Source organism: Podarcis gaigeae (assembly GCF_964106915.1).
Source record: "Podarcis gaigeae genome assembly, chromosome: 8".
In the NCBI taxonomy this organism is placed as follows: domain Eukaryota; kingdom Metazoa; phylum Chordata; class Lepidosauria; order Squamata; family Lacertidae; genus Podarcis; species Podarcis gaigeae.
This window is the reverse complement of record NC_139684.1, coordinates 42,301,314-42,329,033: the sequence shown is the minus strand read 5'-3', so window position 1 is coordinate 42,329,033 and position 27,720 is coordinate 42,301,314. Positions and strand designations below refer to the sequence as shown.

Below are 27,720 nucleotides of genomic sequence, written 5' to 3'. Positions count from 1 at the left end.
AGAGGCCTGACTTGCTCACTGAGAATCCAAAGTTACGGTATTGGGGAACAGGATTTCTTGGAGTCTTAATACTCCCACTCAACCCCTTATATATGTGCAAATATATATATCACGGAAAGCACCATCAGTCACCACTAGAGCTGGATGAATCTGAAACCTCTCACTGCCCAGAGGTGTTTATTAGCAAGGCCACACCACCAGATCAGTTTCACTTTACATTTTATTTACAACTCTTTACAATACAGGCTGCGTATAAAACATTGGTTGAGGGGGAGAGTAAGTGCAGGCAGAACATACAAGAAAAAGGAGGAAGCACACACACCCCTTTTGACACAGAGTGCAATGAATTATTGCAAAGAAGGTGAGCAGGGTGATAAGGCATGTTGAACTCCAGAGGCAGCAGCCAGCACGATGCAGCCAAGGCAAGACTCCAAGCAAGCAGATTGGCACAAACAGCAATAGAAGTAGCAGTGGCAGTGAAAAGCACTAGCGGTTCCTATAGCTGGATTACCTTCCTTTCTCAGCACCGAGGAAAAACAGGCTTGAGCAATCACCTGCAAACACCTGGCTTCCTCTTTGACCCTCATAACACTCCACCTGATTTGTTTCTACAATGTCCTCTCTCAATCCCCTGTGTAACTCAGTCCTTGCTTTTTCCACTTGCATCATGTGCAAATTGACAAGCACTTAATCCTCACCCCATAACCGACTGGTTGTACAAGCAGGTATTTGCACATCCAGCTGTGCACCTGCAAGTACACAGTCTGTTCCACTGTAAAGCACCGACTGCATGAACTGTATATTTGGCGTTTGCAAGTATTGGCAAGATACAAAATGTGGAGCTCTTATGGTGCTATACACAAAACTAGTGGCATTTTAGGAAGCAGTTACGTCCCCTGGGGCAGGAAGAGGAAGGGGGGAGAGAGAGTGAGTGTGTGTGTGTGCAGCTTTTGAGACTGTGTGCAGGCTTGGCAGGAGATGGTGCTAGTTCTGAGCCAAAGAAGTGGTCCAAGGTTGTCTTAAGTGGCCGGTTGAGATCCTGAGCAGCAGAGCCACTGTGGGTAGGTGACATGCAGGAATGGAGCCATGGAGGCTCTTGCCAAGCCCAAGTGGCAGTGCTGAAGCCCACTTTCTCAACAGGACAAATGGGCAACACCAGGCTGGCACCTTGCAGCCCATGGCCCATGCCACAGAATAAAGCCCAGAGCTACAAGGCTAAATATAACCCAAAAAATAAAATAAAAAATAGTGTCCTGTGGCACTTTAAAGACTTCATTCATTATGGCATCAGCTTTTGGGGACTAGAAATCTACTTTGTCAGATGCAGTGGTCCACTAGTCCATGAAAAAGTATGTTGGGGTACCTTTCATATGTGGTAGACTAGAGTTCTCATCATTTCTGTCCATTAGTCATGCTGGATAGGGCTGATGGGAGTTGTGGTCCACCACTCCCAGAGGACACCATGTTGTCTACCTTTGGCTTATACCATAATAAATTGCATCCTTAGGGAGCCACAGGGTATTGGCTGTCTTTGCTGCTCGGAAGACTGAATGGTTCACTGGTGGAAGAAGACTGGGCTGCCATTGCTAGCGAGGAATTTAGCTTATCCCAGCCTGGTCTCACACTTGAACATTCAAAGGCAGATCTGTCATCATCCCTGGCAGAAATAAGCAGACCAGAGACGGCAGAAGTGCTGCCTTCCAGGTTAAATAAAACCGATCCAGGGAAAAGACAAAAGGGTAGGAGAAGCAAGACCCTTTTCTATCCACCTGTCAAAGATAAATTGATCCACTCCCCATTCCGCTAGCCACACTCAACAGTCTCTGGCCCCATCTGCACTATACATATGAAACAGTATCATACTGCTTTAAGCAATTATGGCTTCTCCTAAAGGACCCTGGGAAGTGTAGTTTGTCAAGGGTGCTGAGTGGTATAAGACGACCTGCATCCCACCCCCCAGCTACAGTTCCCAGAATTCCCTGCAAAGGATTGATTGTTAAACAATGCTGGGAATTATGGCTCTGTGAGGGGAATGGGAGTCTCTTCAGAACTCTTCAGTACACTTAACAAACTACATGCCCCAGGATTCCTTGGGGGAAGCCAAGACTATTTAAAGTAGTACCATAGTGTTTTAAATGTATAGTGCTGATGTGCTAATTTGGCATACTAGGGCTGTGGATTTTGCATTTACAGCCTCTGTTTTTGGGGTGCTTCCAGGGTTTGGAAATTAGCTATCAAGGGAAGATGACCTCAGGATGCCATGGCACAGCCAATTTACATGTGCTGGCCACCACAGCAGCAAGTTTGACAGGGAAGGTGGTTGAAAGACTATGGGGCAGCTCTGCATATCCCAATCTCCTCTCTCCAAATTCTCTTAAGGGCAGTGGCAAGACTCACCCTAGCCCAGGCCTGGCATGGGCTGGATCTGGCTTTCATTCTGTCCTCACAGGGAGAGCTCCTTTGTGCACCTCTGTTTTCTATTTTCAAGACAATCCTGAATGGAGTGGGGGAATGGGACATGTGGAAATAGACTGCTCATCTTATCAGCTTTTGGAGAGCCAGAGTCCTGTTCTGCACGAGGAGACATTGCCTGCAGGATCCTGCCACACACAGCTGATACTCTTGTCGGTGCCTGGCTCATCCCTAGCAGCCATGCAACCCCCCCAACTGTAGTTCTGGCAGCCACACAAAACCCACTGTGTGGGAAATGTTCAGCCTTTGTCTAAATGATTACAAAAATTACCCCTTGCCTCCTAAACCCAAGGAGCCCAAAAAAACTAGGGATTAGAAAACAGACAATGATAGTCTCAACACATTTTAAAAAGCACCTCCTGCTGCTTGGTGCTGGGAGGGAGCAGATAATCAAGACATCACCCAGAAGGGCGGGGGGGGGGGGCAGAGAAACAGCTTGGAGGAAGATACTGGAAAGTAGCAGACAGGTCATGGCACAATGGGCCTGCTTCCCATAAGACTAGAAGTTGCACAGGTAAGACATCTCAGAGAGAGCTTCTCTTGCTAGTATGACTGAAAGGGCAGAGCCCTCAAGGGAACAAGGTCATCCTCTGGGGTGGTTGCATCTGGGATTTCAAGGTTGCATTTGCAGCAACTTAGATGGCCAGGCTTCCAAACACTCTGGAATTATCCTGCCCCAAATCCGTCTTTCTTACAATCCAAAAAAGGTGGGTGGTTGGGAAGACTTCAGCAGAGTCCTTGTTTGCCAAGCAGGGGCATTCCCAGACCAAACGTAGCCCATGGACCACAGCAGCTGATCGACAGATATAAATATAGTGTCTCTATAAGGTTATGTATATATGTACACACGCACGCAGGCCAGGCAGGGGATGTTCACGGGAGGCTGGGATGGAGGGAAAGGAGGAGATGGGCTGGACAGAGAAGCAAGGAAGCCAGGCGGCAACAAGTCCAGACAAAGCCAGCTGAAGCTTCCTTGGCCAGAGAGCACCCGCATCCTCCTTGCTGGGGGCTGGGAAATACAGAGGATCAAAGAATGAAGGTTGGGTGCAGAGGGCAGGGGGCTTGTGGAGGAGACCAGCAGCAGAGGTGGGTCATTTAACTGGAAGGGATGTAAAGGGACTGGGTCTTGCGGCTCCTGCACGGGGTGGTGTTCAGGATGTCCATGCTCTTGCGGCTGGAGCTGACGACATCCGTGACGAACCCGGAACAGTCGCTGCAAACATCCTTGAGCACAGAGCCATGCGCATAGATGTACGGGAATTCCTCCTCCACGCTGCGCCAGCGCGTGCCCTGCAAGGAGCTGGAAAGGCAAGTGGGGTGGGGGCAGAGGGGGATCCGTCACAAAAGCCCCAAGAAAGACAACTAAGCCTGGTGACTGACAGCCCCCTGGCTGAGCTAGGATAACGACACTGACGTAGCAGCTAGAACACTGGGCTGGCAGGCAGGATAAGGGTTCAAATCCCCACTCAGGCATGAAGTGCACTGCCTAGCCTACCTCTCAGCCTAGTCTACCTCACAGGGTTGTTTGTGAGGATAAAATGGGGAGGGGGAGAGCCATAAAGTACCCCAATTTGAGCTCCCTGGTGGAAAGGTGAGTGATGATGATAATATTGATGACAATTATTATTAGGTGGATTTGTGCTAAGGCAATAGTTCCATTGGCGTAAGCATTTCCAATTTCATGGTGGAATGAACTCCACTCTCCTCCCATCATGCACTATTCTGGTGATTCTTTCAACTCCCCATGGCTAATTTGTGGGGGAGGAGCATGGAAGGAATGCCCAGTTGCACTAGCGAGACTCTCTGTGCTGGCTCCCACTAGTGCAACTATTTAGTTCAGTCCATTAATAGTAGTAGTAGTAACTCATTTCTAAAGCCACCTGAATCCGATCTTGCAAACAACCCCAGCCTCCTCAGCTTTCAAATGTCTGCGTGATTTCAAGAAGACAGAGTGATGGTACCAGCTCCACTCTACACAGAGCTCTGCTGCTCAGCTGTATCAACTCTCAGCCCCCTGTAGCTCAAGTAAGACCTCTGCAAACAAGCTTACCCCCATAAATAGTAGAAGATTTATTTAAAAGAAAACTAATCCAGTCTTTTGTGGTGTATTCATAGAATTGTGAGCACAGAAGTGCCCTGGAAGAAACTTTGCCACCTCGTATCCTTCTTGGACCTGGCTAAGGCCACATAAAATTTGCAATGGCAATTTTCTCTCCCTAAGCATTTGCAACGAAGTAAGGCCTGTTGTCTCCAATCCTGGATGACAGAGGAAAGGGGGTAGAAAAAGCGTTGCACTGTTCTATTTAAGGCCCTTAACTCCACCAGGAATCATACAGAGCACAGTGCATTCATGAATGAACTGAGGGTGGGGGAGACATATGCAGAGAGTGCGCGGGGGTCCTACTTACTGGAAAGCCTCCCTCCTCCGGAATGGAGGTGCCTTTGTACCCAATGAGCCTGGAAGGGTCTCAAAGCCCAGGGCATAGACCGGGATATGGGCAAGCTTCTTTGAAGGCATCTTGATCTAGGAGGACATAAGAAAGGTTCTCAGCAAAGGTGAAGAGCAGGAGCACTGGACATCACTGTTATGACAGGGAATCATCACCACAACAAGGGCCTGCACTGTATCCTACTGTATTTTGAACGAGATGTTTATTGTAGGTCAGGGATAGGGGACCTGTTTTCAATCTACAGCTCCCATCATTCTTAGCCATGGACAATACTGGCTGGGTCTGATGGGAGTTGGAGTCCAATGACACCTGGATGGCCCTTATCCGGTGTAGATCTCCAGAAGATGGGAGAAAACCATCTTCTGAGCCACAACTGGGCTCACCTTTTGCTCTTGCACCAGGGGGAATATTCCTGTCATGGGCAGAGCCAAGAGTCTCTTACCTTTAGACTACAGGAGCTGCAGACAGACCTAAAACCAAAAAGGGGAAACCAGCATCAGATCAAAGGAAGGAGCCCCTTCAGCAGCAATCAACCAACAACACTCCCGGGCCTAGACCACACAAACAGAGCTTGCTCACCTCTTGCAGAACAGGCAAGTCGGGGGCCAGGAAAACAGAGCAAACTTGGTTTTGCAGCAGCAGCAGATCTGAGTGGTGAGAGGGGAGGGGGGAAGGAGACACTTGAGTTTTCAAGCTGACTATTGTTCAATGCAAGAGGCCCCTGCTCAGCAGCACACACAGACACCCACTCTCACATCCTCCAACTCTCACCTTCCCTTTCTTCAGGCTGCTGTACAGCTCCTTGCTCTGCAAGAACTTCTCCATCTCTGCTTTCACCAACACCCGCCGCACATTGATCATCTCCTCCACAGTGAGTGCCAGGCTCTCCACAGGGTGGCTGAACTCCTGCTGGAGAGAGGAGAGAACAGAAGGACATAGGAGCCACCTTTGACCACCAGGCTGTTGGTCCAACTAGCCCAGTATTGTTCACTCTGACCAAGTCTTTCTTCCCCTGCTAGCTCCTTTGTAACAGGAGAGCAAAACTTGGATCTGCACCTATTACTTCAGTGGCAGAGCCCTTAAATCAGGGGTGGCTATAAGTATATTACGCTGTTCTTTAAATTGTTTCCAGCAGATTGAAAAAATGGGAACCTGAGAAAACTGAAACAGACAGATCTTTCCAGGCCCCATAGTGTGTATTCAGACCACCCACTGGGGTGTTGATAAGGCTGTGGAGGAAAGGGGCTCAGGCTCCAAACCTTTTTCCTGAGTGCCACAAGCATTTTGGTGGTGTAATATTAATTGGAGGAACACATTAATTTAATATGACTTTATCTCTCAATGTTTTGGGGCTAATGAATGAACTAAATGAAGTGGACTATCTGGAGCAGTGTCCATAAGGAAATTAATTAAAGGCAGAGGAACCAATTTGGGACTGTCTGGGGTGGGAGGAAAAGGAATAACTTATTTGGAGTGATCTGGAGCAAAGATATTGTCTGGTTTGCTTTTTGTGACATATTTAACTTGTAAATCTGTATCTATACATATAAATTAGCATAAGTGTATTTTAGGCAAATCTGAGTCTCTGGGCCCATGCTCCAAACCTTACAGGTACCTTGCAGTTCTCCCTCCCTTCCACCCATGCCATTCATTCTAGGCAAGTTTTCATCCAGGTTGTGACAACATCTCGGCTTACTGCACGTTTGGGGCATGCCAGACTAAGACCAGGACAGGGAACAGGTCTCCTTCCCTGTCCAGCCTCACATCAAGAGGCTGGGTGTTTACCCAGTGCACAGGAACACCACATTCCATGAGAGTTTGATTCATACTGAATACTTAGTAAGGTAAAGGTACCCCTGCCCGTACGGGCCAGTCTTGACAGACTCTGGGGTTGTGCGCCCATCTCACTCAAGAGGCCAGGGGCCAGCGCTGTCCGGAGACACTTCCGGGTCACGTGGCCAGCGTGACATCGCTGCTCTGGCGAGCCAGAGCCGCACACGGAAACGCCGTTTACCTTCCCGCTGGTAAGCGGTCCCTATTTATCTACTTGCACCCGGGGGTGCTTTCGAACTGCTAGGTTGGCAGGCGCTGGGACCGAGCAGCGGGAGCGCACCCCGCCGCAGGGATTCGAACCGCCGACCTTTCGATCGGCAAGTCCTAGGCGCTGAGGCTTTAACCCACAGCGCCACCTGCGTCCCACTGAATACTTACCAGCCACAAATATTTCAAGTTGACATCTGAGGCAGTACTGGAACCAGCCTCTGACTTCTCGTCCACAGAGCTGAGAACACCATGCTTGGGGGGGAAAGGACTGGCACCACAGGGAGCCTGCTGGTAGCTGGCTGGAACAGAACCTGGAGGACGAAGACAGAATGCCAACAAGACCAGAGTCAGTGCCATCTTGGTATATGTGCACGTTGAGAGACAGACAGAGACAGACTTGCCCATTTCCTCCACATTGGTCAGTGCAGGACTCATGCTATTTTAGTGCAGAGCTGCTGGGTCCCTTAGGTTGCAAACACACCATGCATTTAACCAACTTAGAACCAGAGTGTCAGTGTGTGGAGAGTTAGGAAGAAAGGCTTGGGTGGAGTTGGAAAGCGGGGGTGGGGGTGGGGAGTGCACTTGCCCGTATTTTCCATGCTGGTCCATGCAGGGCTCTCGGTACCTGAGCGGGGTCTCGGTTCAGACCCGCTGGGTCCCAAATACTCTGAGTCAGGCTGGCCACCACCGCTTTCGCTCTGAAACTGGGCCAAGTCTTGCTCCGAGAAGGAGCGGTCACGCTTCAGGGGCATCAGTGGACCTGGTTCCTGTACAGCCTCGGAGCTTGGAGAGTCTTCCTCCTGCAGAGAAAAGGGAGCAGGAATAGGTGTATTCACTGATGCAAGAGGTCACACTTGAGGGAATGGCTTTTGAGCCCAAGAACATCAGAAAATCTCTGCAGCAGCTGGGTCAGGCTGGGGGGCGGGCGGGCATAGCATCTACTCCAGGATCTGCTCTTACAGCACCCAATCAAATGAGAAGCCCACAAGCAGGACATGAGAACAACAACACTCTCAAGTTTGTAATTCCAGAGACTGGCAGAGATGGGTGAATCTGCCCATTTCAGTTTTCTAATTTTTTTCGCATTTATGCAGCAGTTTGTGGTTTTTAAATAATATATTTTTAATCCTCTTGAAAAATCAGCATTTCAGTGTGACTTTCCTTTCGTATGCCATTTTGACGAATATGTACACTTTTGCAAGCAATTTTCTTTAACATAATGCATTTTTGTATGTTATGTATTGCAATGCTCACTTCTCCTTCATATATGCATGACTGTTTGGCTGGAGAACTGCATTGCAAAATTTGTAGCAGTACAAATTTAAAAGGGTAATTATTTCCGTTCAGGAAGTGTGCATTAGGTAACTTCTTGTTAAAATGCCAACAAAATCTAATTCATCCTCCATCCCTACTGCCAACTGGTAACATCAGGCAATGCAGTTGAAGGCTGATTCCACAGGCACCACCACAAAGTGCATCCCCACCATTTCCAGACACCTCCGGGCGCCATGTGCAGTACAAGGGAACATGGTGGCTGGGACCAAGGAGCAATAGGGTGGCAAAGTGTCTCCATTGCAGCACAGCACCAGTTCCTGCAGGCTAAAGAACTCTTCTTCCTGAAGATGTTAAGAGAGGCAAAAAGCTTGGTTCTCACCTCCGAGGTCAACATCTCCTCCATCTCTGCCAGCGTGGGAGCCTTCAGCAAGACCCTAGGCCTCTGGCGCTGGGGCAGGGCATTGGCGTCGGAGACATCTGAGAGGTTGATGCAGGAAGTTGAGGTCACATTGCTGGAGCAGGCATTCAGGATGCAGGGGAGGGAGCCAAACCCTGGAAGAGGAGAAGAACAAGGATGGCAGCACCATGAGGGCCCAGTAGCAGCACAACAGCTTCTAGAGTTGGGGCCACCTAAATCCCATTCAGAGAAGACCCACTGAAATTAATGTGCCCAATTTATTTATATCCCACCTCTCCACCCAAAGAAGCCCAGGGAGGAAAACAGCAAGTGATGAAACATCTTTAAAATGCCCATTACTTTCAATGGGTCTACTCTGAGTAGGACGAACATTGGCTACAGCCCCTTTCTATCTATAAATTGCTAGACATATTGAATATTTTGACATTGCTTCTCCTTTTTATTTAAAAAAAATCTATCTGGAGTTGTATTTAACCAAATCCTATTTAGAATACTAAACCTATTGAAATTACATAGTCATGTTCATTACTCTGAGCAGGACTAGCATTGAGTACCACCCTTGGAATACACTGGGCACATGACTGACATTTCTCCTCTCATTGGAGAGTGTTTTGTGTAACTAACTCAGTGGCGTAGCGTGGGTTGTCAGCACCCGGGGCAAGGCAAGTAATTTGCACCCCCTAACCCGTGGATTTGCGCCCCCTAACCCTAACCCCCAGATGTTGCGCCCGGTGTGGCTGGCCCCCCCTGCACCCCCCACGCTATGCCACTGAACTAATTCTACTTCCCTAACCTGGTGCCCTCAGTATGTTTTGGTTGATCCAAGACATTCAGACAGCTTCAAAACCATCTTCCACCAGTCCCAGTAACAGCTGATTCCACAAAACGGAATCTCTGCAGTTGTTCCAGGTTTTTTGATCACTTAGACATTTCTGAGATTTGCACTGTTGAGTTCAGAGTTTCCCACTGGACCCAATAACTTAGGTCCCAACTTTTGCCCCTCCCATTTCCCACGTAATTTCTGGACCCAGCATCGAAATGTGAATGATAGTGGCATACAAATACCTTATAGAAATATGGCCTGAATGGCCCCATGTACTTACTGATGAACATGTTGCACACTAGCATTAAGGATTCCCCTTAGCCTTTCTCATCATCGCAGGCTTACCTTTCTGATTCTGGTGCCGTGATGCCACAGGGCGGAGCTTCCTTTCCTGCTTGATTTCCTCCAGGATTTTCTCATGGAGCGTCCTCTGTTTCTGAGGAATGGGGCGCAGCCTCCGTTCCGAAGCCTGCAGCCAGGTCGGAAGGGCAGTTTTTCATTTTCAGAAGGGCTATATAGTTAATTGCCACCTTCCTTATTAAGGATCCATAAGGGATGTTGATCCCACAAAACTAAGGTGACAGAGTGACCAAGATACAGCAACTTCACAAGAGGTTCCACATGTCCAAGTATAACCCCCACCTGTCAAGTTGCAGGGCACATGCTCTCAGCTTACAGAAGAGCCCCAGGATCAAGCCCTGGCACAGCCAGTTGAGACAGAGGTGGCAAACTGTTAGCCAGTGGGCAAGGTCTGCCCATCCCCACAGGCATTCATGTGCCTGCCCAACCTGAGACCCCTCGTGATTTTGCCAGTGGCAGTCACACAGCAGTGGCAAGAAAAATGTAAATAGTTTCACAGGAGGATCCTCTTTCCCTGCACAGCACAGTCCCCCTAAGAAGAAAACACTGGAGGGACCCAGAGTGTGGCTTAAGATGCCCATTCCTCTCTTGCAGACACTGTGTAGACACACCTTAGGTGGCCATGCCCACCTTGACCACACTCCTTATTGGCATGAGGTTCTCAAAGGAGATGGAGATTGGGTAAATAACCAGGTAAATAACCGGGAGAGCCCCCTGCCAATCTCCTAGGCTAGGGAATCAGCAGCCTCTTAAGTTCATAATGTTTGGTTCCCCGGATCCAAAAGCAAACCCCAGGGCCAACCCAAAACTGGGGGCAGGGGGCTTCTTCCTATGAATAACCTTTTCCACCTACCTGTCTCAGGGGCGGCCGAGATCTTATGAAGTCAAGGATAAGCTCATGCGCATCCTTCTTCACCTTGGGAGGAATGTCGCCGTCCACCTGGTAGATGCCCCAAAGAGGAAGAATTAGCAGCTGGATGCTATCCAAGTGTTCCTCTTTCCCAGCACCTGTCCTGTCCCCAGTTTTGCCTTTGGTGAATGCTGTAAGAAGCTTTGAAAGTGTGAACAGCTACATGTGTGATCCTACCAGTTTTAGCTCCCTCCCGAGAGGGTCTCTGGAAATATTTCCGAGCATGATGGATGGATTCGGTCTATGGCCCAGACATGGGCAGACTTGAGGCTTGTGGGAATCCCACCTGTTAGTGGGTCCATCAGGGGGAACCAAAACAGGTGGCTTAGGGGGCAGAGCCAGTTACCTGCTGGAGCCACACAGTGGGAAGGCGCTTCCGAGCAACCTGTTTATTGAGCATTCATTCTGATTTGTTTGTGGGGAGGTTAGATGGCACTGATGTCCAAGCAAGTGTTATCCCACTCTTTCCAGAGCATTTCCCTGTCACTTTACACAGTCCAGCAGGACCAGGCTTTGGGAGGTGTAGGCAGGGGTAGAGACAAAAAGGAAAAGGAAAAGGGGCCCTATTGCTGCAGTGATCAAAATAGCCAGTGACACCTACCCACCCACCTCACTCACCATGACCTTGCGGAGCTTATAGTTGCGGGCCCGGATGTCCTGCATCAGCATCTCGAAGGGAGTCAGCTGGTACTCAGTGGGCAAGGGGTTGAACTGCTTCTCCTGGACCTTCTTGAGCTTGACTCCATTGCGGAGCTCCCTCATTAGCTGGACCCACAGCCGAGCCTGCAGCAGGCAGAGAAATATCAGTTGCTGATGAGAAATGGCTTGGCATAAACTTTGTGCCCCATCCTCCCCCAGAAAGAGTCTTTGCAATCCATCTTTGGGTCCACCTTGGGGAACTTTACCTAAGGCCATTGTGCCACATAGCCCCCCAGCACACACACGGCCCATACATTCCCTCCTTGCAATCTCCCCCAGTTTGGAGCAGGTGAAGCTGGAGTAGCAATTGATGCCACACCTAGCAGGACCAGCATGCAGGGCGCCTCTCCTGGCAGCCCCAGGATTAGTCCAAGGAAAAGAAACTGAAGTTCACTGGCCAGCTTTGAAGCTCTTGCCATGGTTAGCCCACTGGGGCTAGCCCAGAGCCACCAGCCATTTATCCAGGTGACATTCCCCCATCCCACCCACCCCCATCACTCTGTACCCAGTCTGTGTTCCTCAGGTTGTCTAGATCTGCAGCTGTTCGGTCCATCAGCTTCTCGTCCTCATCCTTCAGCTTCGTCAGCATCTGCACACCACAAGAAACAAAAATAGGCTAGCTTTTCCTTCTGCACAGGCCACTCAGCCATCTCCCCAGAGAGTGTCACCAATGAGAGTGGCAGTGGAATACAGGCCCTTTGACCAACAGCCCAGGGGGACTTGTTAGTTTTTCTAGATTCTGTCAGGATGTGAAATCTACTGAGATCCATCACCCAAAAAGACACTAATTGACACAGGGCCATATTTTGGCGTCCTACAGCCACCAAGCTGCTTTACTGGGATGCGATCGTACAAACAGTTATTTCCACTTAACAAATCTGCAATGCATTTTTGTCAGCTCCCGCTAGAGAAACCCACATCATATTTCTACTGCAGACAGATGGAACAGGCAGAGGCCGTGGTAAACAAGGCATTTATCTTATTAACCACTAAGTCCTCTAACATATAATAACTCCCACTGGGCTGATGGGAGTTAGGCATCTAACAGCAACTGACAGACACACATGTTCTCCATCCCTGACTTAAGGTCAGTGGCTGTGAAGAGCTGTGTTACATTTCATCCCCAGGAAGGGCAGGGATGGCCAGACTTCACCCCTCCAGAGAGACAAAAATGTGCCAGGAGGAATTCTGGGTCTCCATGAAATCGTTTCCTAGAGTAGTTCATGATCCCTTCTGAACTTTTTGGCTGTAGAGTTATTAATTAGCAACGAGTTAATTAGCGTTAATAGGTTTCTGCCCATGAGACAAGCACACAAGGATGTCACTTATTATTTTGTGCTGGAAGAGCCAGGTAAAAGCATTGCCTGCCTGCCTGCCCTCCTTTATTCCTCCCAGGAGACAGGTGATGTCTCTTTGCAGGTGTGTCATTTAGAAGCTTTGGAATGAGAGGAATGCAAATTGCTGCTCCGCCCATTCCCAGAAGAAAAGCTTCCCTGAGATTCTAGGAGGGCAGCTCAGTAGGCTAGAGGTTGCTGCCGATCAGAGATACTGGCCAGAAGGAGGTGCTGTTGCTGCTGGTTTTTTTACAACAGCCCAGCAAGTCTCTACAAGGAAACAGCTGAAGGAAGTAGGGAAGGTGCCTAATTCTCATGGAAGGATCTCTGTTTACACAACTGGGATGGGCTGCACGTGAGAGACCAGGAACTGGGTAGAGAAGGAAGGACAAGTGGTGCATCAGGATGTGGCCCACTGCCTACTCTCTCCATTTCCCCTCCTTCCCCTGGAATTCTTGCAAAGTCTGCGCAAGGTGGGCAATGTCACTGTTCATTAATCAGCAAGCTCAGTGACTAAGGCTGTGTACACAGCATACTTTTAAAGCGCAGTTCCCCTACCCAACCAAAGAATCCTGGGAGTTTGTTAAGGGTGCTGGGAATTATAGTTCTCTGATGGATAAACTACAGTTTCCAGGATTATTTGGGCAGGGGGTTGTTGAAAGGGGGAGGGTGTGCTTTAAATGTATGGTGTGATCACAGCCTTAGATTGTTAACTATCAAATTCCAAGGACTTATCCAGGATACCATTGCTTTAAAAAACTAAAAAAGCCCAACAAAACAAAAGCCAGGGAACCCCAGACATTTTAAGAAAACTGCCCCTTGCCAGCAACTAGGAATTGCAGCATGCATCACGAATGCACGAGGATGTAGGAAAGTCAGTCTCCACTGAGTCCATCTTCCCCAGCCCAGGTGCCATTAACTACTCAGCCACCTCCTTTGTGCTCCAGCCCAGATACAGCTTCCCTTCTCTGACACCCACAGGATCTTCATCCCTATCTACCCTGTTCTGCAACTGCCACCAGAATGCCCCCTCTTCCCAGCTTACCCATCACAACTTAGGCAGCCTGCACACAGACCAAGCTGGGACACACAGGTGCCATCATCAGGCTGACAGGCAGAAGGAGCAGCCTCATAAGCTCAATGAGGCAGAAAACAGCCTCTTTAACAACAGCTGCAGCTCTACAGAAAATTGATGCCTCCCCTTCCCAGAGCAACAAGGTCACTGCTCTGCAGATACAGGTGGCTGCAGGGTTTGGAGCATCCTTATCCTTCCTCTAGCGGCTGTGTCGGAAGCTTATCCATGTTGCAGCTTCAGGCAAAAAGCAGTGACGCCGTAATCCATGGAGTGCATCTTCCAACAAAGCTGCAATGCTGTCATGTATGGAGCATGTCCTGAACTCCAATCAAGCCAAAGGCTTGTAGTTTGTTGTTTGCCCCAAATCTTCCTTTCCTCCCCTGACTCTCCCTTTCTCTGTTTCCCCTACTGCATTTTAAAAACTGTGAGTTCCTTGCAGGCAGAGACATGTCACTGTGTAACTCTCCAAGCTGCCATGTGAATAGGAGGGATGCAAAAGGGCTACATCCCACCCTACATTCATCACAAGCAGCACTGCTTCCTTTCTGCTGCAGTTTGTTTTCTACTGAAAACTGCATTATGGGTTTCAATGTCGGTGGTAGCGGGATTATAAGCTCTTTAGTAGTCACATTATTCCAGCCCATTTATCTCAGTGCAAAGGAAATGCAATGCAAATTGGGGTGGGGGAGAGTAAGATGTTAGGATATTTCCGTTCCTCCTTAAAAAGGGAGCAGGCTGTTGTGTGTCACAAGCCTGCGTACTTCCTGCTCACAGGGAGTTTCCGTTTTGTATATAGCTTTTGTTTTCTGTCTGTTTCCTCGGCATGAAAGCAAGCAGTCACGTTTTCCCTTTGTTCTGACCAACGTTGAATAAAGCTGTAATTATGCTCTCCTGGGTGAATCTTCCGTTGTGGAATCTCTGCTAAAAGGGCGTGCACGAGTCCTGGAATGTGTCTGAAGCTCATGTCGCTAATTGACTGATGCTGTTCTACGGGGGACCGAGAGACCGTCTGGAGAAGACGTGTAGGCTGCATGATGGCCTTTGTCTCCCTGGCAGTATCCCATCATAATAGACTATGCATCATTTGTGGACTGGAAGTGCCAGTAGTGAATATAGACTCTATGCCATAGTTTGATTTCCATTCCAGGCATGGGACAAACAAGAGAACACCAACCATTTCTACTCCCGTTTCTGTTTCCAGCAGAAATCTCTGACACCCCTAGCAAGCAGACAACATGTCACAAGCGCACACATGCTCCTTCTGGGGGTCAAGCAGCGCTGATGCTGCCATGCATGCCCTCCCATCAATGCCCATGTGGCAAGAGAAACACAGCCCACTGCAATGCTCACCTCCTTGGCATCGCGAATCTTGGCCAGAAAAGCCTTCAGTTCAACCGTCTCCAGGAAGAGGGCTCTGCAGACAGCCTGGTAGTGGGCCTCAGCTTCCTGGGGCTGAGTGAGGCGCATAGCACATAGCCGCATGGCTTGGCTGAAGGTGCACACGGCCCTCAAGGTGCCCTCTGCCACAGCCTCCTCTTCCTCCTCCTGCCCGCCATAGCCTTCATCTGCTGTGGCACAGCCACTGTCCTCTGAATCGCTGTTGGCCATCAAGTCAATAAGCCGCTCCAGTTCAGGGCTGAGCTCCCGTTCCTCATTCTCATCCAGACCCCAGTCCAGCGCTCGGTAGATCGCAAAGCCGAGAGACTGCACCATCTGCAAGCAAACAGACACAGGTGGTTAAGGCAAAAAGGTTGTTTAGGTGAGATTATGCCATTAGGATACAAGATTAAGTGATGGCCACCAACTTGAATGGCTTTCATAGCGGATTAGACAAATCAACAGAAGATGTGGCTACATGTAGCCAGTGGAGTCGCAAGGGGGGTGGGGGGCAGTGCGCCCCGGGTGCCATGTCTGGGGCGGAGAGTGAGATGCCCTTCTCAGAGGCAGTATCTGGCTGGAACTCTGAACAGGAGCACTCCTTTTGAGAGGGAGGATATACTGCAACACTTAGTTGCAGGTATTGTGTTGTATACTGTTCTTGTTGTTACTGTTGGTATTACAGTGGTACCTCAGGTTAAGAACTTAATTCGTTCCGGAGGTCTGTTCTTAGCCTGAAACTGTTTTTAACCTGAAGCACCACTTTAGCTAATGGGGCCTCCCTCTGCTGCCGCTCCACGGCCAGAGCACAATTTCTGTTCTCATCCTGAAGCAAAGTTCTTAACCCGAGGTACTATTTCTGGGTTAGCGGAGTCTGTAACCTGAAGCATCTGTAACCTGAAGTGTATGTAACCCGAGGTACCACGGTATTGGAGATTTACTGAAATGATTTTTTAAAACAATTCATTTTATTTCCCAAACAAAGGTGCATTCTGGCCCCCCTCCTGTTTTCCTTGCTCTCTGCACCATGAACACCAGGGCTCCATTATCTAGAAGTCAAGGGGAACATGAGCCCCCCGCAGGGAACAGGGTTGATGTAGAGAGCCAAGAGTCTCTGAGCAGAAACAGAAGCTGCACTGTTAGCTGGCTTCCTTCCCCTGTGGGAAACGTGAGTGGGGGGTGGGCAGTCATAAAGGGAAGAGGTGTACATTGATAGAAGAAAAACAAAGATACTGTCATGTCAAGTTGAGCTGAGCTGTGGAGGCTAAGAGGAGAACGTGGGGAAAGAGGGAGAGGGAGACACACATGTTCAGGGTGTGCAAAGAGATTAAAAGGGCCTAAACTCCACCCTTGTAAGATCTCCAAACCAGATCCAGCAGGTGCACGGCACCTGCCGAAGGATCTCCCTTGCTGGCTGCTTTTGGTTCCCGGCCCATCTGAAGCCAAACTATTCCAGTCTCCCAGCTACCATTTTGGCCATTTCTAATGGGATCAAGGAGGGACTTGATTTGGCCTGGGACAGCTCATTAAATATAGTTATGCTTCAGCATTTGTGAATTATTCATTGCTTGGGCTTAGCTACCAAGGCGACAGGCACCCAGGAGAGATGGGCTGATGGTGGAGCTGCAGCTGCTTTGAGTTTGGGAAGGGGTGGAGGAAGGGAGAGGAAAGAGCCTCTCCCAGAGGTCTTCTCAGGAGGAGGACACACAGAAATCACTCGGAATCAGAAGGGTTCTGTTTGCACCACTTTAAGGCGCTTTCATTCACATAACGTTGGAAAGACATGATAGGAGCTTTTAAAGGAAATGCATGGCCTGCAGAAGGCATATCTCTCCCTCTCTCACAATACCAGAAGGTGGGGTCTTTTGCCTGATCCAGCTCCAGAGCTCTTACGTTCTTAGCAGACTGAGGTTTTCAGCACTGATCTCTTGAAATCTATGCTGTCTTTCAACTGGCTGAAGGCAGAATGACTTCACCCACATGCTGAGATAAAAGCTTTTTAGCAGGTCACCAGAATGATCCAATAATGCTGGCTTTCGGGGGCAAGTTTCAGTGACCCCTTATTTCCTAGGAGGAAATCGACAACGTACCTGTGCTTCAGCAGAGGGTGTCAAGGTCAATGGGAGCTCTGCAAGAGGAAAATGACACCATTAAGATTGCTGCCTTTTGGAACCATATCCCATATTGTCAAGTTGGGGTTGTTATTCACATTGTTGTTGGGGTTGTTATTCACATTGTCACCTTGTTGTTCACATGCCCCACTTACACACACACACTCTTCCCAACTACAAGAGCCAGGCTAGACTCAAAGGACCCAGATTCACCTGGGCACCTTTGTGGGATTCCAACCCAGCCTCCTTCCCTTATCAAAGCAGGAGTCCATATTCCCTGCTACTACAGACCAGACAGCAATTCAAAGGGTGCTGTAGACACTGTCCAAAGAGGCCTACAGGACAGCTTAAGAACCAAGTCCAAGGGTAAGAGATTAATATTTCAATGCATTAAGGGAGGTGGTGCCAAAGCCACAGCTCTCTCAAGGAAAATGAATGGCTGGCTCAGATACAGCACTGGGGTGCTCACAGAAAGCCCACTCAGCATCATGCATGCAACACATTACCTGATGCAGGCCAGACTGAACCACACTGACATAAAAAACACTCACATCTCCTAGGGTCAGAGGGCAACGAGTAGTATTCCCCTTTCCCCACAGCCACAGTTTCTGTCCCAACGCAGGCTGATTAAAGACTGGGAAACCCTATCCAAGCCAAATGCCCAGCAATGCTTCTCTCCCGAAACTCTTTAAAACAAAAACTAACTCCCAGTAGCTATTTTTATGGGGACTTGAGATCTCATCAGTTTCCCCTCAAGTCTCTTTTCATTGGTCAGACAGGAAAAAAATCTTTCTTTTCCTGTTCCTTTAGAATCTTTTATGTTCATATATAGTTTTTATTCTATTGGTGTTTAAATGTTTTTAATGACTCTCTCACCCTGCTATGTTTTTAGCTGTTCCTATGTTATCTGTAAGCTGCCTTGAGGTATTATAATAATTACAAACCCCTGTTTATTATTGCTTTACCCTCCATGGTAAGGGAGAACTATGGCTTGTCATTGTACTGATGATGATTTTTTGTTTTATACACCAGCACACACTACTCCTTCTCCAAGCCCAAATGTGCCTTTTAAGTACTGCCTTCTCCAGTCCTGGCTGGCTGGCAGTGAATCATCATGGAGAGCCACACAGGTAAAGAAGGGGTGGTGGAAGTCTGCATGGCTGAAAGTCTCTGTCTGCTGCACCTGTAGATCAGGCTCAAGTGCATACATGAAACATGAACAATCAGGGTTTGCCTGTGAACATTAAAAGAACAGCAGCAGCAGCAGCAGCAGCCTCCTCCTCTTCTGCAAGGGACAGGCTGTGAACTCCAAATATCAAGAGGTGGGAGGGAAAGAAGCAAAAATGCACGAGTGGTGGGAGTTTGGAAAAGAAACAAAACAGAAAAAAGACACGTGGCAGCTGGTGCACCAACAGTCAAAAAGGCAAATAAGAGGCTCTCTGGGGCAGAAAGTGTTTTTCCAAGTGCATCTTTGGCAAGACAGAAATTAGCCCTGAAAAGGCAGGCCATTAAATTCACCCACTTGGGGACCATAGTCCTCAGAGAACCTGCCATTTATGAATGCAGAGCCTTATTTTTTTTGGGGGGGGGAGAGAGGAAGAGCACTAAATGGAGCAGGTTTTCATTCCCAGGCATGGATAAAGCAGTTAAGCCAGGCTCCCCCTGCTCCATTTTCCATAATTGTCCACAGTGCTTCAGAGCCACTTTGCTGTCATGCCCCCTGTGACCCGAGGGAGCTCAGACCCCCATTTCCTGCCATTTCCCCAATCAATGAGCCACTTATAGGCTGCCCTGCAGAGAGGTCAACCTGGCCCACACAAGTGCCTCTTGTCTCCAGTGACACTGAAGGGTGAAGCTCTCCTTCTCTCTTAGCATGCATAGAACAGAGGTCGAGGATGCTTTCTGCAGGGCTGCCCAATGCTGTTTAGACTGGTTTGGGGTTTGTTTGGTTGCAGGTGGTGGAGGAAGGGTAGTCCTGGTGGTGGTAGTGGTGGCAGCGCTTCTTACAACAACAAAAAGTTGTTTTTACTGTATACTGAAAAGGATTGTAAGCCGCTCTGAGGAATATTATGGGCAAAGGTCCGAGGATATAAATCAGAACAATAAAGCCTATTGTTATTTCTTCCCATCATCGCTCTGTCCAAGAGGTGCTGGGGAAAGAAGGCTCAGATAAGCCATCTCTATTTAGAGGTACTTCCATAGCCAACTATCAATGCTCTCAAAATTTTGCAAATACTACAACCTTCCCCAAGCTGGTGCCCTCTAAATATTTTGGACAACTCCCATCACGACTGAGAGGTATTATAGTAGGAAATGGCTGTCCTGGCTGGGGCAGGTGGGAGCTGTAGCCTGAAATACCTGGAGACCACCAGGCTGGGGAAGGTTGCCCTACTTCTAGGATGGGGGGGAGGCAACATGGTGCCCTCCAGATGTGGACTGCACAGGTCCCATCCTTCTTGGGGCTGATGGGAATCGTACTCCAAAATATCTGGAGCTGCACCAGATTGGCTGCCTTGCATTGGAAGAAAGCAGAGGATGGCTTCATACAGCCACATGAATGGAGCAACTGTCCTGTACTCCATTTATCAGCAGGACAACAGGAGCAAAAGCTGTTAAAGAGGCATAACTTGCTAGGGCAGCCGCATCAGCAAAGCGCAGTCTAACAGACTCAGCAGATTCTCAGCAACTCCAAGACATTTCAGATAAATTAAGGCATCTCCTAAACATCTCCGTAGGCAGCACCACACAGCAATTCTGTGGCAGAACTTTTAAAAAACCCAGACACACAAAGAAAGAAAGTAGCAGCAGAAGCTCAGATTTGCATCCTTGTAAAAGGGGCACAAAGTCAGCTGGTGAACGGATTTGCCCCTCTCTCAGTTCCTAGTATCTCTCATATATCACAATTCACCCTTGACTCCAGTTCCATTATCAACCAGTCCCTGAAAGAGGAACTGCAGAGGCTAAGCAGGAAATATTTCTCTTTGCATTTGGCATTGAAATGTCCCCAACATGGAAATTCAGTCACTACAGTTTCTCTGTTGGTCTCAAAAGGGCAGGAGACAGTATGTAAATAGTATATTTAAATTAGATTGAAGTAGATACAAGCAAGGTTTAGAGCTTTACACAACTCTTTGATGGACAAAGGAAAAAAGATAAAGGGTGGGGAACCAACCCAGTCATTTGTAACAGAATTTAGTCTTGCTTCTCAAACTATCTGATGTGGCAGACCAGCAATTCCTACCCCCCACCCCAATGTGTCAAAAACCAGCACCATATTGGTCCCTGGGGCATCTCACCCAACTTGCGTTGTGATGTTTTCATAGTCTGGCAGCTGATGGCTTATGGACTGGCACTATTCTGTGGGCCACCACTTTGAGTAGCCTTTTTCTAAGGCCATGCCCCTATTTCCATTTGCTCCTTACGTGAGCACAATCTGCAAGCATGTCTACATTCCACAGACTGAAAGCACACCTGGATTTCAACAGGAAATCCTCTGAATTTCAGAGAAACTGCTCTCTCAGAATCTCCATACAGAACATGCAGGGGATTGCAGCAGAAAGTGCCATACATCAAGATTTAAAAACACTTCGCAAAATTATGTGCTGGTCTTGCACAAGACTCTTCATTCCAGTATTTAATTGCTGCTCTCTTTTGGGGTAGGCTGAGGAAGACAGGTGGTTGTGTTGTTAATGGTTACAGAGGCCTACTGGGTATTATTATTATTATTATTATTATTATTATTATTATTATTTGATATTGCTTACCCATCACACCTTCACCAAATCAAACTGCAGACTGATATAGCTAAACATTGTTCTTGTGCAAGGGTTCACCATTAAGATTATTTTTTAAATAATGGGAAAAAGTTGCACCCTCCTCAAAAGCACAAGTCTGCATTTTAACTACAGTACTGTTAAGAGTGATACCTAAAGTCTGGTTACATTTGGTCTTGCAGACTTCCAGTGGGTTGATTTGCACACAGATGCAAAAATACCTGCAGGTGTACCCAAAAGTGTCAGGACTTATTCATGCTGTGCATAGTTAAAACTAAGGAACTTGGTCCCACAGGAGGCAGTGATGTTGTCCACCAGCTTGAATGGCTCTCAAATAGTATTAGACAAATTCATGGAGGAGAGGGCTATCAGAGGATACTAGCCAGGATGGTTATGCTCTGCCTCCACAGCTGGAGGCAGAAATGCTTCCAAGTAACAGTTGCTAGAAACCACAGGAGGGGAAGATGCTCTTCTGCTCAGATCCTGCTTGCAGGTTTTCTGCAGGCATCAGGTTGGCTACTGTGAGAACAGGATGCTGGACTAGATGGGCCCTGATCTGATCCAGCAGGCTCTTCTTATGTTCAGAACAGAAAAGGTAGAGGGGGGCAGGGGAGACATGGCAGAGAGGAAGAGCAAAGCAGCTCAGCAGAGATACATCCCATCAAGCTCTAATGTGGATGGGAAATAGTGGGAAGCAATGTGCGACACACAAACGTAGAAATCAGATCTGAACTCCCCATATATGATTTTTAAGAAGTGTCCTTCTGGAAGCACCCCTAGCTATATAAAGCAAGGTTTTCAGGATACCATGGATGCTGGAAAGTAACATGCTAGGAACTGAGCTTCTCTCTACTGCAGCAAAGATTCCTTGCTATATACTGCTACTGTTCATCACTGTGTTCCTTCAGGGACCATTAAACTGATGCAATTCTTGGCCTCCTCCCCACTAAAACATCAGTGGTGCCTGTGGGCAGAGAGAGAGAGCTCTTGGGCTGGAATGATTTAAATGCACCAAAAGAGTCACCTTCGCTTTGCATCGTTGGTTGAAGGTCAAGAAGTCAGTGACCCTTTAGTAGCTGCTGACAATCATAGGCTAGGCTATGTATAGCCCAGAACCGGGCAGACCAGTTTTTAAGGCACTCTGTGTAATGCTTCTAAGTAAATATTATCAGAACAAGCAGATCAGCAATAGCTACTCCTGCAGACTCCAACGCAACCAGCTGCAGCCCCTGCAAGGACAAAGGCAAAAGGTTCCATTCTGCTTTGTCCCTCCAGGCACCTCTTATTCTTTCAGAGTTTTCATACATGACAAAGAACATCAAAACAGAAAACAATTACCTTCCCCATGCATTCCTTCCAGTATTTCATTCTCTTGGGATTAGCAGGAAAGAGTTAGAATTTTGAAATAGAATTGCTACCTGCCTTTGCAGACACCAGAGAGATGTCAAAACATGGGGGATTGTGAAGTGCTTTCTGGGGGATGAGCACAATGGAAAGGATTTCGGTGCCTGTTGGTGGGGATTGGTAAAGTAGCAGCAGCCAAACTGATTCAGATATATGAAGCTTAGGACAAGAAGGTCGTCAAATTTAGACAACAGGACAGTGGCTTTGAAGTTGAGAACATCTCAATTCTTTGCATGTAGGCACATCCTCATTTCTTCAGCTGCGCAACAGGAGTCACACACAAAAAGGACACACACACACACACACACACACACACACACAGAGGAAGTCATGATATTGCTGCCTCAATTCTTTGTGAATTACTCTTAGGAAGCTGCCTTATGCTGAATCAGACCATGGCATTGGTCCATCTAGCTCAGGATAATCTACATAGACCTGGTTTTCCGGGGTTTCAGGCAGAGGACATTCCCAGCCCTACCTGGGGATGGTGGGGAGAGGATGGGACCTGGGGCCTTCTGCATGCAAGGCAGATGTTCTTCCACTGAGCCATGGCCCTTCCCTCTTGATACAAGCTCCGTACAAAGCACATGAGTGTCAGACAGACATGCTCACCCTTCCTCTTGTTTCCATCCACCACAGACCTACCTTAAGTGGGGAATGGGACACAGAATAAAGCTGTGAAGTCAAGAGCTTTTGTGGACAACAGGATTCATCCAATGCATAAAGGGAACCGAGGGGGTGGTAAGTATATATATGTGCAGCACACACATAAGAACATAATAAGATCCTGCTGGATCAGGGCAATAGCCCGCCTAATCCAGTATCCTGTTCTCACAGTGGCCAGGCTGATGCCTCTGGGAAGCTTGTAAGCAGGACCTGAGTGCAACAGCACCCTCACAACTTGTGATTCCCAACAACTGGTATCCAGAGCAATACTGCACCCACCAATAGTGCAAGCAGAACATAGCCATCGTGACTAACAGGCATTGATAGTCTTTACATCTATGAATTTGTCTAATCCTCTTTCAAAGTCATCCAAGTTAGTGGCCATTGTTGCCCTTGGTGGGAGCGATTTCCATTATTTAACCATGTGCTGTGTGAAGAGGCACTTCCTTTTGTCTGTTTCGAATCTTCCAACGTTCAGCTTCATTAGAGACCCTCTGCTTATGGGCTGAGAACACCAAGTTAACAACGTAAGAACTCAGGATGCCCAAAGGAACAAGTTGCTGCCTGATAGCTGGAGCCTAACTTCAGGACACATTCTTCAAAAATATAAATAATTACTGGCATGGCTGAGATAAAGAGCAGTAGCTGTTTGAGGAGATGGAACCTCCTTGGTTTTGTTGAATTTCATATAAGAGCAGCAATTTGCCTCCAACAGGAAACATGGCAGGATGCCAACCTGCCCAGAAACTGTAAGTCCCCAGCTTGTTTGAACTAGGCAAGAAGTGCGTTTTTTTCCATTGAGAGAGATAAGCAGCTGAAAGAGAACCCAGGGTACATGCATGTCAGTTTCCTCCATTCATTTCACTGGTAAATCTAACATCATCCATCGCTAACCTGGTACCCTCCAGAATTTTTGGACTGCAACTGTTATCAACCTCAGTCAGCAGACAATGGATGGGGTGATGAGAGTTGTAGTCTAAAACCTCATCTCAACACCTGCCTGCCCATACTCCAAGACAGGAATTGGGAACCTGTGGTGCTCCAGATGTTGGACTACAGCTCCCATCAGCTATGATCATTGGTCAGCTGGCTGCTTAGAGTTTAAGTCCCACAACATTTGGAGGACACCACACTAGATACCCCACTCTAAGACCTTCAGCAGAGGCTGTCCTTTGGCTGCCTCATCATCTAAGGTGTGTCAACAGGCTGCAGGGGAAAGGGCCTTCTTGCTGGTGGCCTCTTGACTGTGCAATGGTCTCCACAGGCTTCACTGACATCATTTCAGTGCTGCCAGTCAAAGCACCCCCCCTTTCCCCCTGGGCTTTTTAATTCCCTTTCATGCCACTTTCATGTCTCACACATCCTGTCTCTTTTAGTTCTGATAGCTTTCATATTGTGTTGTATTTAATGTTTTATACGTATTGTAGCTTTCACATTTGATTCCCAAAACCCTTCTGTGGGTTTACAGGTAAAATGTCTACTGCAGCTCTTCCTGCCTGTCCCAAGCCTTGAGATGCATGCAAGAGCATAAATGATTGTGTGTGTGCATTAGTTATGTGCATCGCTGGTGGGAACGTTTCCTCTGCTGCATTTCAGAGAAGCCACAAAGGGAGCAGCTTTGCAGTGATTCAATACACAATTCTCTCATCACCTGCTGTGTGGCTGGTAACTGTGAGATGCTAAGCACCCAAACACTGATGTCCCTGAGGCCACACAGGGCCTGGATCACCCCTTGGGGCCAAAACACTTCCCTACCCTGGAGACAGATAACAAGGCAGAATCTATAGCTCTTAAACATCTACACCTGCCTTGCATGGATGTACTAAATGATGAAGGCAAGCAGCGTGACTCAAGCACTCAATGGCTTCTGTTTACGCTAGCACATGAGAACACTCTGCAAATTGGTCGTTGGTGTAATTACACACATCATAAACATACCAAGGATGTGAAGTGTGTCCTTGGGAGATACTTTGATCTCTTTGCTCACACATGAAAGATAATCCAGGACTTACTACAATCCAGGATCCCCACCCAGTTTGCAGGTGCACAGGGAAGCTTAGACTTTGGACTTGCGTGACAGCAGGCAAGTGGGGGAGGGGTGGGGCAGGAAAGAGGTTTGCTTTAAAAGAAAAGCATGCAAATAGGTTGGGTAACACATAATAAAATTATATAATTAATTTGAATAAGGATTTGTTAATATGCTGCTATATTGTCATGTTATCACAATACGTACAGCTTTAATTTCCAAATAAAACAGTGTTAAAACTTTTAAAAAGGAAAATGTTCTTCTACAGCAACGTGTGGGCGGTCCAAGGCATTTTGCTGCCTGAGATGGCCAGGATTGCACCTCCCCGCCCCCACGTACAAAAGTCAACCAGACTGACAGCTTTCTTAGATTTCCACAATTGCACTCAAAGGCAGCAGGTTAGTTTAAGCAGGCTGTAGGGCACACACAGTTCTGCCCACTCCCCACCCATTCCATAGCATTTACCACCTGCGGTAGTTGCTTCATCTTCCCTCATGTTAGCGCTGGCCCTGGGACAGCCTTGCAGTGCTTAAGGCAATCGCAACATACCTGGCGGGTCTTCCATTAGGAGGCTTGTTTGGTTTGGTTTTAAAGCATGATGATATTGTATCTATCTTCCTGCAGTTTAAGTGCCTTTCACCTTCAAGTGGAGACCACACACAAACAATCTTTTGATTCACAGAAGTGAGAGCATGTAGAAAACAGTTCCTTCAGCTTACTTAACCTGAATTAATTCTTCTCTGCTTCTCAATTTCCTTTGCAAAGAATTAAGTTTTGTCTGTTTATATGCAAGGATTGGCAGGAACACAAAATGCACAGAGACCAACTCCTACAAAACAGGACGTCCTCAAATGCCATCACATCTGACAGATTGATGCCTTTAGGATTCCCTCTGTCTACTTGGGAACAGGCTGCTTTCAGGCTCCAAGAAAACAGCTTTAAGTCAGCACATGGGGAGAGGCTGGCCCCAGCCACAATTCACCTCCAGTTCTTCCCTTGGGATATTCAGAACCAACCAAATTGTTAAAACCTTTTGCCCTTCAGAAACAACAAGTCCAGGTTTTTTAATGGAGAGTCTTTACATGCCCCTTATCTGGCTGAAGCAAGATTTCACTTCCCACCATAACACTTTTTTGTTTACTTCTGGAACACATCTCAGGCTCAGAAAGGAAACACACACACACACACACACACACACCTTAAATCTACCTCTGCACACCAAAAGTTATCCCCTCCAATATATTTGTTTCCTGCTTAGATGTACTTGGAGGGCTTCACTATTATATTAGTAGATTCTAAAACAGGAATCACAAAAGCAAATCACCAATGAATACTTCCAGCCTTTTTTTTTTTTTTAAGGAAATGAGGGTAGAAGGAACGGAGGGTACTAGCCCGGCAGTTCAGTTGCTGGCTCTTCCCTTGCCAAGCAATCGTCCCCCCACCACCTCCCGTTATGTCTAGAGCTCTGGACACACCCGCCCACTAGCCTCTCAGGTAGGAACCAGCAGGTGAAGAGGAGGGTGGCTACGGGACTGCGGAACACAGAAGCCCTCTTTGCTTCTCCCCCCCCCCCCCCAGCATTCGCGGTGCGTTTAGCTCTTAGCTAAAAGCTCCCCCCCCCCCAACTTAATCCCTGCGGGTCTGAGAAAACGGGGGAGGGGCCGAGCGCTCAGCCGCAGTCCCTCCAAAGCGCCTCCGTCCCTAAAGCTTTTTCCCGGACAGCCCAGCAGAAACCGACGAGAAGGTTGCTTTGCCCGAGTCCGGGAGGGGGGCGCTCCAGCCCCGCCGCCGCCGCCCTTGTGGGTCGTTCGGCCCGGCTCCGTGGTGCCGCCCGGCTCGCGCCCCACTCACCGGCCACGCCGTACTCTCCGCAGGCGGAGACAGCGCCGTCCCGATGCAGGCGGATGTCGGCGGTGTCGCGGATGCGCCCGGCGGGCCCCCAGCGGCGCGCCTCCTGCTCGGGCGCGCCTTCCTCGACGGGGCCGGGCTGCAGCAGCCCGCGGCAGCACTGGAAGCACACGGCCCAGGCCTGCTCCTCGTTGATGGGCTGCTCGTAAGACTTCAGCACCTCCTCCAGGGACAGCTCCGCCGGCTCCCCCGACGGCCGCTCCTCGGACGCCGCCACCGCGGCCCCCGCGCCGCTCCCGCCGCCGCCGCCCTCGGTTCCCGCCGCCGCTGCTCCTGCCGCCGCTCGGGCCATGGCCGCTGCTCCATCATCGGCTCCTCCGGCGAGGCGGGCTGGTTGCCATAACAGCGGCGCTGCTGGGCAGCCTGAGGAAGAGGACAAGGAAGGGGAGGGCTGAGCTGGGCTGGCCGCCGCCACGGCTGCTTTGTCATCCCTCCAGCCCAGCCCGCCGAGGAGGGAGCCCCGCAGCCGCAGCCTATAGAGGGCCAGGTGCGGCCAGGAGGTGGGGAGACACGCCCCGCGGGCCCGCGCCCGGCTCCGCCCTGCGGAGGACAAAAAAGCCGAGGGCGCCCTCTCCCACGCTAGGCTCAGCTCCGGC

At 48.7% G+C, this 27,720-nt stretch overlaps 1 protein-coding gene across 2 annotated transcripts; it reads right to left on the bottom strand.

Annotated features, from left to right (window-relative positions):
* Positions 1–202: 202 nt before the first annotated feature.
* SPIRE2 (spire type actin nucleation factor 2) lies at positions 203–27,720 on the bottom strand. 2 transcript variants are annotated; one of them, XM_083754527.1, is made up of 15 exons: positions 27,068–27,720; positions 17,327–17,364; positions 15,210–15,572; positions 11,956–12,039; positions 11,370–11,534; positions 10,695–10,781; positions 9,827–9,950; positions 8,620–8,792; positions 7,591–7,765; positions 7,134–7,276; positions 5,694–5,831; positions 5,502–5,569; positions 5,365–5,392; positions 4,881–4,996; positions 203–3,772 (listed from the first exon to the last, which is right to left on the bottom strand). In XM_083754527.1, the coding sequence occupies exons 1-15, from the start codon at positions 27,414–27,416 to the stop codon at positions 3,568–3,570; spliced, it is 2,256 nt and encodes a 751-aa protein (XP_083610653.1). In that variant the 5' UTR covers positions 27,417–27,720; the 3' UTR covers positions 203–3,567. The 2 variants fall into 2 exon arrangements, with proteins under 2 accessions (XP_083610653.1, XP_083610652.1); XM_083754526.1 differs by having other exon boundaries at positions 5,694–5,828; positions 27,068–27,531.

Coding starts and splice junctions, on each gene's coding strand:
- SPIRE2 (XM_083754527.1), bottom strand. CDS start 27,416: ATGGCCCGAGCGGCGGCAGGAGCAGCGGCGGCGGGAACCGAGGGCGGC. Junction 15,573..17,326: donor CACCCTCTGCTGAAGCACAG/GTACGTTGTCGA, acceptor GTTTGCTTGCAG/ATGGTGCAGTCTCTCGGCTT. Junction 9,951..10,694: donor CTCGGCCGCCCCTGAGACAG/GTAGGTGGAAAA, acceptor ACCTGGCTGCAG/GCTTCGGAACGGAGGCTGCG.